The sequence below is a fragment of the Canis aureus genome, chromosome 19 (genome assembly GCF_053574225.1).
Source record: "Canis aureus isolate CA01 chromosome 19, VMU_Caureus_v.1.0, whole genome shotgun sequence".
In the NCBI taxonomy this organism is placed as follows: Eukaryota; Metazoa; Chordata; class Mammalia; order Carnivora; family Canidae; genus Canis; species Canis aureus.
The window spans coordinates 38,419,705-38,433,064 of record NC_135629.1 but is presented as its reverse complement, the minus strand read 5'-3'; the positions used below and the strand labels follow the sequence as shown (position 1 = coordinate 38,433,064).

General features: G+C 56.9%; 1 protein-coding gene across 5 annotated transcripts in view; it reads left to right on the top strand.

Moving 5' to 3' along the window:
• NISCH (nischarin) overlaps positions 1–13,136 on the top strand; it is a 33,927-nt gene extending 20,791 nt beyond the window's left edge. For 3 of the 5 annotated variants that reach the window (XM_077858646.1, XM_077858647.1, XM_077858648.1), the window contains 8 exons: positions 4,314–4,438; positions 5,614–5,663; positions 6,535–7,941; positions 9,122–9,656; positions 10,046–10,202; positions 10,722–10,850; positions 11,341–11,502; positions 11,904–13,136. In XM_077858646.1, the coding sequence (XP_077714772.1) occupies positions 4,314–4,438; positions 5,614–5,663; positions 6,535–7,941; positions 9,122–9,656; positions 10,046–10,202; positions 10,722–10,850; positions 11,341–11,502; positions 11,904–12,514 (3,176 nt within the window). In that variant the 3' untranslated portion in view covers positions 12,515–13,136. Of the gene's footprint in view, positions 1–606; positions 1,714–4,313; positions 4,439–5,613; positions 5,664–6,534; positions 7,942–9,121; positions 9,657–10,045; positions 10,203–10,721; positions 10,851–11,340; positions 11,503–11,903 lie in introns of those variants that run through there. The other 2 variants (XR_013357867.1, XM_077858649.1) reach the window with 2 other exon arrangements.
• The last annotated feature ends 224 nt before the right edge of the window (positions 13,137–13,360 follow it).

Sequence of the window (13,360 nt, the reverse complement as noted above, 5' to 3'; positions counted from 1 at the left end):
TATGTCTCACCACCTAGCAGAGTTGCACAGGTCCTACCCAGGCCTCCAGGCTTGGCTTGGGGGAAGATGCCAGTACCTGTTCCCTATAGGTTCAGACACAGGGAGGGCCTGGTGCTGTCTATAGGCAGCACCTCTTGGGGTGGCACAGAGTGGGGGGGTGGCGGCTTGGTATCAGCTTTGTTGTTTACTTAGCAAGGGTCCCCAGTTGTCCTGAATCCCACATCCAGTTCCTGTAGGATCCCATGGGTTTCTAATGGGGCCCCAAGGCTACCCTTGGAACAGACTCGGGGGCTGCTGTTCATAAAGACCCTGTTCCCCCACAGGCAGCATGGGCAGATTGGCTCCTAACTAATGGGACGCCAGGCCCAGTGACTTTCCTGAATCGGGCACCCTGACCCCTGTATAGGAAATGTTTTTTTGCTTTTTATTTTTTTATTTTTTTATTTTTTATCATTGCCTTATTTCTGTGGTTCTTGTGGTGTGATCCAGCCCCAAAGTTCTGTGTGTGTGGGCCAAGATGGGCTGTCCGTGGACCCATGGAAGACCAGTTCCCTTTACCCGCCCACTGTCTTAGCGTTTTCAAAGGGCTTTCACCTCTGAACCCAGGCATCCTCGGAGATGAGTGAGTGAAGCAGGTCCCATGAGAGTGTCTGCTGGCCCGGCCCCTGCGGAAGAGGGGAGGGTGTGCCGTCCCGAGTGGAGCCGAGGCTCGGGACACACAGGAAAGAACGCCGCCCGCCCACCCGGGCTCCTGGAGACGCAGAACTTGGTGTGAGGTCTTGGGAAAACAGTTTGACCCTATGTTTCAAGAGCCAGAAAAACGTTCCCACCCCTTGACCTGGTAACCCCGCTGGTGGGGCTTTTATCTTAGTGGGATAAGTTAATGGGGAAGGGGGAGGTGAAATACTCATTGCAACATTATTTATGCGAACAAAACATGGGATGTGACAGGCATCAGAGGATGCAAAGGAGATTGAGCCATGGTGCAGAATGCTCTGCCACCATCACATCAGAGAGAGGGGGCCTGGGTAGGAAGAAAGGAGAAGTGCTCAGGTTAGGTCCGAAAGCCCGTGGCTGGGCAGCACACCAAGGTCATGACCATGAGGTCAGAGAAAGAACTCGTGAGAATGGAACGGTGGTGTTAGGGGCCAGAGGAATTGTCAATGTGCTTTTGTAACACTCTTGACTGAGAAATTTTGGTTTTATTTTTTTACATGAAAGGGGAGGGGGGTTTGTATCACTGCGAAGAAGCTTCCCTGCTGCCTTTCCTGCCGTCGGGCCAAAGCCCTCTTGGGGGCCACCACCGCGTGCTGCCCTGTCACAGCACCGGCCAGCCTGCAGAGGAGCCATATGACTAGGCTTCCAGGGGACAGGGAGGTGCGACAGGTCCTCGAGGCCAGGAATCAGCCGGTTCTCAGCATTTGTTGACTCGGTGAACGAGTGAGTGTGTGGGTGAACAAGCAAGTGGAGAACCAGCTGCTAAAGTGCAGACCGTGGGTGGGGGAGATGAGGTGTCTGCCCCCAGAGCCGCTGCAGGCAGCCCTGCTTGGGCAGGAAGGCCTCTGCCCCCCTCCCCCACCGCCCCACTCCCAGGGATGTGCCACAGAGTGGCTCACTGCTCACTGTAGTCTGTTCCCCCCCTTCCTGGCTACCAGACATTTAGATGTTGTCTCCAGATTTGCACCTCTTATGAATAAAACTGTAGTGGATGTCTTTGTGTGCACATCTCTTTCCTTTCTGTGAGAAACAACAGAATTCGGGCCCCATCTAGGCGCTCTGATGCCTCTCGTCTCATCCTCTGAGTGACCCTTCCTGACCACTTGTTTGTACAGTCCACGGTCCAGGAAGGAAGCAGAAAGACTGTCCCTGTCCACATTTCCTCAGTTCCAAACAGGGCGTGGGTGGGTAGTGGCAAGAAAACGTTTTTTTCTCACTAAGGTGGAGGAATCTGCAGATGGTGGTGTTCAGCCATGTGCTGTACCCAACCAGGGTCTTGCCTGGATGGACCAGGATTTCTCCCTCAGGGAGCAGCTGTGCTCCCAGCCCACTCCCACCTGTGAGGCAGGCAAACATACTTGTGAATAAAGTGGGTGCTTTCCAGTTAACACCAGGCCTCTGGTTATCTCAGGAGCTGGTAGCCAGCTTGTTGGAGCCCTGGAGGATTGTGACCAGTAGGGGCTGACGGATGAAATGGCAGAGTTGACTCTTCCACCAGGTCCATAGAGAAGTGCTTAGGAGCAGGCACCCGGGAGGGAGGCAGCTCAGTTTGCATCCCAGCTTCCCTGGCCACGTGCCTTCAAGCAACTTACAGCCTCTCCGAAATCCTGTTCTCTCAACTGTAAAGTGGATACACCCTACTTCATCGATTCTAAGATGCACCCGTTTCCACCCTGTGACTTCCCTGAAATTGAGATGCGTCTTTGAGTCAGTGGCGTCTCATAGTCGCTGTCAGCCAGCTGGTATTCGTGATGGAGTCGTGTGAAAGCCTTCCGTGGACACCTGCTAAGACCAAGATGGCACCCCATCCAACGCATCTTAGATTTGATGAACTGTGGTAAATAATGAGAGGCATGCATGAGCTGATGCTGGGGAAGCGCTTAACACTGCTCCTGGCTCATCAGGAATGGTCAGTGAGGGCTTCCCTTTCTTGTGTCCTTTGTGGGGGTTTCCAGATGACCAGGACGGTGCCCCTAAAGAACCTGGAGCCTCTTGGGGAGGTGAGCTTATGTGCCCAAAGGAGAACAGGGCAGGATGACCTGGGGGTGTTTGTAGAAGAGAGAGGCAGGTCTAGAGCAGAGAGAGCTTTGTAGTGGAGGTGATAGGTGAGGTGAACCTCAAAGGATGGTAGTATCTGAGCGTGTGAGGGAGGAGAGGGGTGGACTCCAGGAGAGAGCAGTGTGCTTTGTGCATGGCTGTGTGCTTGCCGCCTTCCTGCTTGTGCACAGCTTCTGCTGCTTTGCTCGGGGGCTGGGGTGGCAGCAGGCAGAGGCACCTAGGCTTGGGCTGTTGGCTTGGCTGGCTCATGGGCAGAGGACCTGGGCTGCATGAGTTGTCTTGTCCCGGGCGGGGCGGGGGGAGGGAGCGCGGCTGAGCTGGACAGGGGTCTGTGACTTCTGGAGCTCAATCATTTCACTGAGCCACAGTGACTGGCAGAAAAACCAGGCAAGCGCTGGGCTCCCTTCAAACCTCTCTGAAACTGAGGGTTGATTTTCAGTGTTCTCCCAGCTAGCTACACTTAAGAAAAGGTTTTAAAAAATAAGTCTTTACCCTCCACCACTGTGGAAAACATCCAGAGTGAAATAATAGGCCTGGACATGCTATCCTCCTAAAACAGCCTCAGCGGGATTTAAGAACGCTCTGTTTCTGGGGTGCATGAGTCACTGCGCTGTCCATGGAGGTGGCCCAGGGGAGGGTCAGTGGGGAGCATCGTGCGGAAAGCAGGCCATGGGTGCCGAGCATGGTTTGTTTGTCCTTGCCAGCCTCGGAGAAAAACAGCCTGCAAGAAGGCCCGGCCTTCCGAGTAAGAGGTCCCGAGTCCTTGCATGTCTGTGAAATTCATAGAAATGTTCTATTAGTGGGGTTGGGCCAAGTTTAGTCAAGTTCCTAGAAAGAGGTTCCAGGAGTGAACACGTTGAAGGCTCTTGATGGACATACTGCCAAACTGCTCTCCCAGCCGGCAGACCAGCTCGTGCCCCACTGCCCGCCTCTGCCCCGTCAGGCCAAGTCCAGGCCAGGCTGACAGTCAGACCTTTGCCAAAGTGAGACAAAACCAAGGTCTTGTTTCAGCTTGCCCTTCTGTGGTTCCTTTTGGGGGTGTGCCTCACTTCTGGTGTTCTTTCTGGTGGCCATTCCTTTGTGGGATATCTGTTCATCCTTGCAGTCTCCTAATGGGGTTCCAGCCCCTGCTCCCCATTCTCATTATCTTGAAGAGCCTTTTATAGATCAAAGACACATGTCTTTGTTAAGTATCACAAGTACTTTTTTTTCTCATTTCATTTTGATTTATCTTAGGTTCCTTTTTTTTTTTTTTTTTTTTTTTTTTTTTTACAGAACTTTGGTTGTTATGTAGTCGTACATATCAATTTCTTCCTTTGGATTTAGGTTTAGAAAGTCTATCCCTGCTCTGAAATTAGATAGTCATTTATCCTTCGAGTTTAAGATTTCCATTTTTAATGTTTTCTTCTGTGACCTTGTGGTTGGGTTAGGGGGTCTGACAAGGCCCTCAGTCATGCCGGTAGCCTGAGGGTCCAGCCCTGTTTGTTGAATGGCTACTCTCCCTGCCTGCCCTGCCTGCCCACCCCTGGTCTCTCCAGGTATCATGTTCGTTCAAGAGGAGGCCCTGGCCAGCAGCCTCTCCTCCACCGACAGTCTGACTCCCGAGGACCGGCCCATTGCCCGGGGATGTTCTGATTCCTTAGAGTCCATCCCTTCAGGACAGGTAATACCCTCTTCCTACTTTTGGGGATTGCTTGTTTCTCTGGATCAACTGTTCTGCCTGGGGCTGTCCAGAAGTAGGACCTGCCTGGAAGGTAGAGGTGGTGTGGCTGGAGTTTGGGGCAGATGCTGCCATTGCTTGGTGCACTCTGCTTTGTGATGAGCAGTTTGTATTCCCTGTCTGTCCCTCTGTCTGTCCATCTCTTTGTGTGTGTGTCTCTGTCTGTCTCTCGGGGCTAATAGGAACAGGCAGTTCTCTCACTAGGCCCTGGGGGGCCAAAGCCAGATAGATGGTCCTTAGCCCCTATGAGTGGACTGTCCTGGGAAAGGCAGTTCAGAAAGCCCTAGGTGGGGATTGTTTGGGTCCCACACCCATCAGGAAGAGTTTCTCCACCATTGCCTGGCACACTGGGCTTTTCTGCTCACTCCTGCATGTTACCCTAGTAGTCTGGGGCACATGATGACTCCAGCATCTTCTCTGGCTGCTGCTAAGGGTTCTGGAGCTTCTCCCTCTGTCTTGGGAAGAGAGGAGGAAGGCAAGTGTGATAGGATCTCACGTGTGGGGCTTTTCCCTGGTACCTGGGCCTCCATCCAGCCCTGACCAGTAGTCCAGGGTCATGGCCCTGTGACCCTGGGCAGTTTGCACAGTCCTCGTTCTGTCCCAGTACTCCTTGGCACTCGTCCTTTCACTCTCCCCAGGGTCACACAATAGGAGGTTCCCAGCTCCTAGGTCCTCTGCACTGCCCGGAGACCACTGGCAGGGCCTTGCCAGGTGCTACATAGCCTCTGCTCACAGAGTCCTCTGCGGGCCAGTTGCCACATTGATAGGCTGTCCATGCAGACCCACTGCGGTGGCATGAGGACTCAGATGCCAGACCTAAGAGGCACATGCTAAGCTGCAGCATGGCAGGAGGCTCTGGCCCAGGTCTGGGGGCACGGCTGCTGTCAGACTATAGGTGGGAATCTCAGCTCTGCCATGCACTGCTGTATAACTGGGTGAGTCTCTCTCTGCCTTTCTGGGCCCCAGAATCTGTCCTCAAGAGAAACATGGGGATGGTAAGGAGCTTCTCGTAGGGTGGTGAAATGGGGAAGGGTGCCTGGGTCAGGGTCCAGCACCCAGTAAATGCCAGGGACTGGCTGCAGCAAATAGGGGACTCACCACATGTCCTCCTCTGTCAGGCACCTTCTGATGATTTACGGGACATGCCAGGAGCTGTTGGTGGTGTGAGGTAAGGAAGAGGTTAAGAAGGCATTCTAGGCCTTCTGCACATGCCCAGCTGTGGACCAGTGGGAACCAGTTGGATTTTGTTAACAATCTGTTCATAGAAGTTCTTCAGAGATATTTCTTCCTTTAAATAAACAGGAACGAGGTGGGTTCTGGTCTGTTTCCAAATTCTGATCCCTGAAGTTTGCTTGACGCGTTATCCCATACCAGGGGTCAGCAGATCAAGGCCAGTTTGGCCAACAGGCTTATTTTGTATAGCCTGTGAGCTGAGATTGATTGTTAAATTCTTAAAGCACTGTTAAAAAAAAAAAATTATGTGGATGGGCTTTCCCAAAACTGTTCACTCCCTGACTTTTTATAGAAGTTTCCCAACCCTGCTCTATATGTGCTTGTTCACGGAGGGGAGCCGTGGCCAAGAAGAGCTAGAATTTAAATGTGAAAGTCCTAAGACCCACCTAGCTGACCCCCTGACTCCCATCCCAGAGGCCACTGGGTGCTCCATTGTCAACAAGTGACTTCATGCCCTTGAGCTCTCATTCCCTTGGGAGTTAAAGCCAGCATCTGAGTGACTGAGAAGTCTTGTGGGGCTTTTGTTGGGAGAGCCCGTGTGGTGTGGGTACAACAGTGTTGAATGCCTGTGGCCTGAGCCCTGGGAATGTAGACTTGCACTGAGCCAGCAGTCCCAGCAGTCCCAGCCCTCCAGTGTCTCGGCTCCCCACTTGGGCACTTATCAAGGATATGGGCTGAGCTGTTTCGAGGGCTTGGGAGACCCTCGTGTTGTTCTGTCGAGGCCAGGGTGCAGCGGCAGGCTTTGCCTGTGTGCAGTAGGGATAGTCCAGCCCAGAATGCCATTGACCTGGCCTCTCCCCACACAGCCCAGAGCATGCAGAGCCGGAGGTCCAGGTGGTGCCCGGATCTGGCCAGATCATCTTCCTGCCCTTCACCTGTATTGGCTACACAGCCACCAACCAGGACTTCATCCAGCGCCTGAGCACACTCATCCGACAGGCCATTGAGCGGCAGCTGCCCGCCTGGATAGAGGCTGCCAACCAGCGGGAGGAGGGCCAGGGCGAGCAGGGCGAGGATGACGACGATGATGAGGAGGATGCCGCTGAGAACCGCTACTTTGAAATGGGGCCCCCTGATGTAGAGGAAGAGGAGGAGGGTGGCCGGGGAGAGGAAGAGGAGGAGGAAGAGGAGGAGGAGGAGGAGGAAGGCGAGGAGGAGCGCCTGGCCTTAGAGTGGGCCCTGGGTGCAGATGAGGACTTCCTGCTGGAGCACATCCGCATCCTGAAGGTGCTCTGGTGCTTCCTGATCCACGTGCAGGGCAGCATCCGCCAGTTCGCCGCCTGCCTCGTGCTCACTGACTTCGGCATCGCGGTCTTCGAGATCCCGCACCAAGAATCACGGGGCAGCAGCCAGCACATCCTCTCGTCCCTACGCTTCGTCTTCTGCTTCCCCCACGGTGACCTCACCGAGTTCGGCTTCCTCATGCCGGAGCTGTGCCTGGTGCTGAAGGTGCGGCACAGCGAGAACACACTGTTCATCATCGCCGACGCCGCCAACCTGCACGAGTTCCATGCCGACCTGCGCTCGTGCTTTGCGCCGCAGCACATGGCCATGCTGTGCAGCCCCGTGCTCTACGGTAGCCACACCAGCCTACAGGAGTTCCTCCGCCAACTGCTCACCTTCTACAAGGTGGCGGGCGGCTGCCAGGAGCGCAGCCAGGGTTGCTTCCCCGTCTACCTGGTCTACAGCGACAAGCGCATGGTGCAGACTGCCGCCGGGGACTACTCGGGCAACATTGAGTGGGCCAGCTGCACACTCTGCTCGGCCGTACGGCGCTCCTGCTGTGCGCCCTCTGAGGCCGTCAAGTCCGCCGCTATCCCCTACTGGCTGCTGCTCACACCCCAGCACCTCAATGTCATCAAGGCCGACTTCAATCCCATGCCCAACCGCGGCACCCACAACTGCCGCAACCGCAACAGCTTCAAGCTCAGCCGAGTGCCGCTGTCCACGGTGCTGCTGGACCCCACGCGCAGCTGTACCCAGCCACGGGGCGCCTTCGCAGACGGCCACGTGCTGGAGCTGCTCGTGGGCTACCGCTTTGTCACTGCCATCTTTGTGCTGCCCCATGAGAAGTTCCACTTCCTGCGTATCTACAACCAGCTCCGGGCCTCATTGCAGGACCTGAAGACTGTAGTCATTGCCAAGACCCCTGCGACTGGGGCCCGGTCCCAGAGCCCCCTCGTGGAAGGCCAACCTCCCGAGGACAGGGCCAGGTGAGACAGTGTAAGCTCTTGGCAGGGGGATGGGGGGGGAGCCATGTGTGAGCCAGGGTGGGCCTGGCTCCTCTGCTCCTCTTTGGCTTCTGACCAGCGTCAGCATTGCCCTTGGCTCCCTGTGACACCCTATGACAAGCCTTACTCTGGTGGTGAGCCATGTACCCCTTTTCAGGAAAAACTGGGTCATTAAGGGGCTTTCTCTTTGCATGTTATTCTATGAGTGCCTTCCAGAGTCACTTGTTGGCAGAGAGTAGCAAGGTCTGAGGTCTGAGTTTGAGCTGGGCAGTTCTCTGGTTCAAAGCTCCTTTCCTTCTTGCAGCAGGGGAGACAGAGAAGGAAGTAGTGGTAGTCTTGTCCTGTTCTTCCTCCCTCTGCCTGGCTTCCCCTTGGCTCCCTCCCTGGGTTTCCCTCGGGGCCATCTGGAGCTGAGGCTAGAGGGAGGCCTATGAGCAGCCATGCCCATATTATCCTCAGCTCACCCCCACCCAAGACTCCAGAGGGGCCTCATGCCCTGGAGGGTGCTCCTTCTGTTGGTCCTCCTGTCCTCTGAGATACAGCCTTACTTTCTCTTCTGTCCTTGGAACCAGTGGAGACACTGTCCTCACCCCAGTGTCTCAAGCCTTCTGCCTCTGATCCCAGCTCCTGAAACTGGTGTTCCCAGGGGGTTCCCAAACTCTCCCTGGATGAATCAGGTCCGCTTGTTGGGCCCAGCTCAAGCCCCATGCCCTCCATAGAGATGCCATCAGGTCTCGAGGTGCTGGAGAGCAGCTTCTGCCCAAGGCACCCCACCCCTCTGTGCTGAGGCCTCAAGGGGTGACACCTTGCCTCCATTTCCTTGCTGTCCCCAAGCCTGGCTAGAACCTGCCCACAATGGGGACTGCATGCAGAAAACGGACGCCCTTCTTTATCCCAGCAGGCACATCTTTGTGCCAGCCCTGGGGTACCACACTGCCTGTCTTTCCCCTGACTGCCCATCATCTTCTAAGAGGGAGGGCCTGGCACTTTTTCTTTGTTCTGTCTGCCTGTAGGGAACCTTGAGATGATGAAATCTCCAGAGGACCCCAGACTTGGCAGTTGGTACATGTGTTTCATCACCCTCTGAGGTTGTATGTGATGTGACTCTCCACTTGGGGTCCCTTTGCTAACACAATGTTTCTCGGGGGATTGGGATATGTAGCAATGACCAGCATCCTCAGGAGGTCCTAGTAGAGGCTCCAGCTCCAATGCCAGCAGAGGCTCCAGCCCCAGCCACAGCAGAGGCTCCAGCCCCAGCCACAGCAGAGGCTCCAGCCCCAGCAGAAGCTCCAGCTCCAGCCCCAGTGCCAGCAGAGGCTCCAGCTCCAGTCCCAGTGCCAGCAGAAGCACCAGCCCTGGCTCTGGCCTCAATGGAGGTCCCAGCCCCGGCCCTGGAAGAGGCCGTGGGCCCAGCAAAGTCCTCAGGCCCAGTGGAGGGCCTACTTCCAGATTTGGCCCCAACAATGGCCTTGGCCTCAGAGGAGACCCCAGCAGACACCTCAGCCCCAGCCCCAGCCCCAGCCGAGCCTCTGGTGCAAGCGGAGGCTCCTGCTCATTACCCAAGTGAGCACCTGATCCGCTCCACGTCGGAGGAGAATCAGATCCCTTCGCACCTGCCTGCCTGCCCGTCACTCCGTCACATTGCCAGCCTACGGGGGAGCACCATCATCGAGCTCTTTCACAGCAGCATTGCCGAGGTAGTGGCACTAGAGCTGGGCTCGCTCACTGGCACTCATATGGAGAAAGGTAGCACAGTCAGGGGAGGGAGATCCTGTCACGCCCTCACACTATGGCCACTCCTAGCCTTGGGCCCCAGACACACCCTGCCCCACACCCATCTCTCACCCTTCGGTTCTTCTCTGCTTCCAAGTTCATAAATTGAGCAGATGCAGTGAGGGTCCTGTGTCTCCTCAGCAACGACTGTGGGCATGTTGGGGATGTGCAAGTCACCAGGGCAGTGGGGCTGATGGGAGGGAGGGTGTACCCTGTCCAGGGCTCTGTTCTCAGGCAGGCACAGCCCAGAAGAGAGTTGTGTGCCTCTGGCGCTGCTTGGCTCCGGGCCCAGACCCAGCCCTTCTGTGTCCAGGTTGAAAACGAGGAGCTGAGGCACCTCATGTGGTCCTCAGTGGTGTTCTATCAGACCCCGGGGCTGGAGGTGACCGCCTGTGTGCTGCTCTCGACCAAGGCTATGTACTTCGTGCTGCATGATGGCCTCCGCCGCTACTTCTCAGAGCCGCTGCAGGGTAGGCACCAGGGCCCGCTGGCACCTGAGAGCTCAGAGCATGTGCCCGAGGAGACAGGCCAGGCTCTGTCCTAGAGCCAGCTGTGTGGCCTTAGGCAGCAGGATTTGGCTGTGCTGTGCCGAGCCTCCCTTGTCTGAGGAAGGGGGCTGATAGCCACACTCTCTCCTGGAGCTCTCATGAGAGACCTAAGGCCAGCACATGAGTCAGGACCTGGCAAGGGGCCCGGGCACTGGTTCTAACGAGGTGGGGTTGGCAGCCTCTGTTCAGTGGGACCCCAGTGGGAGACCTTAGCCAGCGGCCTGTCAGGGGCCCTCAGTCCTGCGCTGAGCCTGGCAATGCCCTGGAATGCATTGCCAGTGAGGCCTCATGTGCATGGAAGTGGGGGCGGCTCCTTGCCAGGCCTCAGGAGGCCAGGCTGGCAAGGGGCCCCCTCCCTGCTGGACAGAGCTGCATACCTGGGACCCTCGTGCTCTCCTGGCAGAGCCAGCACCACACATGGTTCCTGTCTTTCCACTGTAGATTTCTGGCATCAGAAGAACACTGACTACAACAACAGTCCCTTCCACATCTCCCAGTGCTTTGTTTTAAAGCTCAGCGACTTGCAGGCTGTCAATGTTGGGCTTTTCGACCAGTATTTCCGGCTGACGGGTGAGTGGCTTGCTGTGCTTTGTCCTATTTTGGGTGAAGGCCGGTGTCACCAGTGGGCTCCCACCGTCCGTATGTGGGTGCGTTATCACAGGCTGAGTTATCTCTGCTCACAAGCCTGATCACCGGCACGGGAGGAAGCAGCTTCAGGAACTGCTGAGGGTGCAGAACCCCCCACCCCCCAGGGCTCGATGCGAGGCGGGACAGAGGTGGCCAAGTGCCCGGCGGGCAGGGAGAGTGGGCCCAGGGCTCTCGGGCAGGATGTTTCTGACTCACACTTCCTGAAGAGAGAAAGCTAAGCTTTTTCCCTAATGCCTCTGTATCCCCTTCCAGAAAAATGTCACAGCCCTTCCGGCCCGAGAAATAGCTATCTCCCAGGTCCCGTGATGCTTTCCCACGTGGGTCCTCCTGGGCCCGGCTCTGGTCTCCAGGGCCCAGGGATGGGGTGGGGGAGAGGCGGCCTACCACTGTGACCAGCTCCCTTCTCCCCCAGGCTCCTCCCCAGTGCAGGTGGTCACCTGCTTAACACGGGACAGCTACCTGACACACTGCTTCCTCCAGCACCTCATGGCTGTGCTCTCCTCACTAGAGCGCACACCCTCACCTGAGCCTGTCGACAAGGACTTCTACTCTGAGTTTGGGAACAAGACCACAGGTACCCCCCCCCCCCCCCCGGCTCAGGCTGCAGACAGACCACCTGGGCTGTTGTTGTGGGCCCCTCTCCTTCCCGATCCCAGGGGCCGCAGCAGGCCCCAGAACCCCTTCTGCACTTCTTATTGTTTCTCTTTCCTGCTTAGCCAGCTTGGGTTTTGCGTGTGCTTTTCCATGGCAGAGCCTTTATCCCAGCAAACCCTCAGCCACCCAGCAGATGCACCTCAAGTGTCTGCTCTGAGCTGCTGTCACATGGGTCTCTGCCCAAGCACAGGGGCCTGGAATACTCTCCTGCCTTGGCCAGCCCCTTAGCCTGATATCGCGGGTGGCTCAGGGTCACTGATTCTCTGGGCCCTAGTGCCGGCCGGGCTGGGCTACAACCCTGGTGGGCATCCCTCTCTGCAGGGAAGCTGGAAAACTATGAGCTGATCCACTCGAGCCGCGTTAAGTTCACCTACCCCAGTGAGGAGGAGATCGGGGACCTGACATTCACTGTGGCCCAGAAGATGGCTGACCCAGAGAAGGCGCCGTCCCTCAGCATCCTGCTGTATGTGCAGGCCTTCCAGGTGGGCACCCCGCCCCCAGGGCGCTGCAGGGGCATGCTGCGCCCCAAGACACTCCTACTCACCAGCGCTGACATCTTCCTCCTGGATGAGGACTTTGTCCACTACCCGCTGCCCGACTTTGCCAAAGAGCCACCGCAGAGAGACCGGTACCGGCTGGACGACGGCCGCCGTGTCCGTGACCTGGACCGCGTGCTCATGGGCTACCAGACCTACCCACAGGCCCTTACACTCGTCTTTGACGATGTGCAGGGCCATGACCTCATGGGCAGCGTCACCCTGGACCACTTTGGGGAGGTGCCAGGTGGCCCTGCCAGAGCCGGCCAGGGCCGTGAGGTCCAGTGGCAGGTGTTTATTCCCAGTGCCGAGAGCCGCGAGAAGCTCATCTCGCTGTTGGCTCGCCAGTGGGAGGCCCTGTGCGGCCGCGAGCTGCCTGTCGAGCTCACTGGCTAGCCCAGACCGCAGTGGGCCCTTGCCACCCGCAATGTCTGGCCCTGTGTCCTCTCGGGACAGGAAGCAGGCTTTCTCTGTTCTTTTTAAAGTGTTTCTCCCCGCTCTTTGGCTACCTTCATTGGACCGTCCTTGTGGAGAATGTGAACATATGTGTTCAGTGACTTCTTTCCAGTACTGGGAGTGAAAGTGCCAGCCACCTCCAGGACTTCTGTGGCCATCAGCCTCCCACGGGTCGGTTGCCTGCCCCTGGTGCGGTATGGCCAGCACGCCAGTGTCGTGTCTTCTGTTGTGGGACTGTTATTAACACGTGGCACTGTGGGTCTGATTTACTCTTCTGTGTGTCCTTCCCTGAAGTGTCTTGTCCAGTCATGTGCTGTCATTGTGGGCGTTCGCTGCTAATCGTGAAACTGGTAGCAAAATGCACATCAGAAGCTCCCGCCTCGTGCAGTTTTCCAAAGTGGAGACCTCTCCTGGCCCAGCCAAGTGGGAGAGCCCCGTGGGGGCAGGAGTCCCCAGGCCTTGGGGCTGAAAGGGGTGGTGGCAGGGGACCTAGAGCTGCCAGCACCGAGTGTGATTCCTGTTGCCTGTTTCCTCTATTCCAATAAAGCAGAGTTTGACACAGTCTGGGTCTTTTAGTTCAAGGGTTATTGGGTCTCAGCAGGGCACCAGCCCAGGGCATGGTTGGGGTGAGGGAGAGTACCCTGGGGAAGCGGGAAGGTGCACTCCTGGGGGCAAGGTGGGGAAAGAAAGGAGGGAGGAGGGCACGGAAGGCAGAGGAGTGGCTCTGCCAGGTGGTGCTGGTGGGGTGGCACTGGAGTGCTGGCACAGGGGAGGTGTGAGGGGACC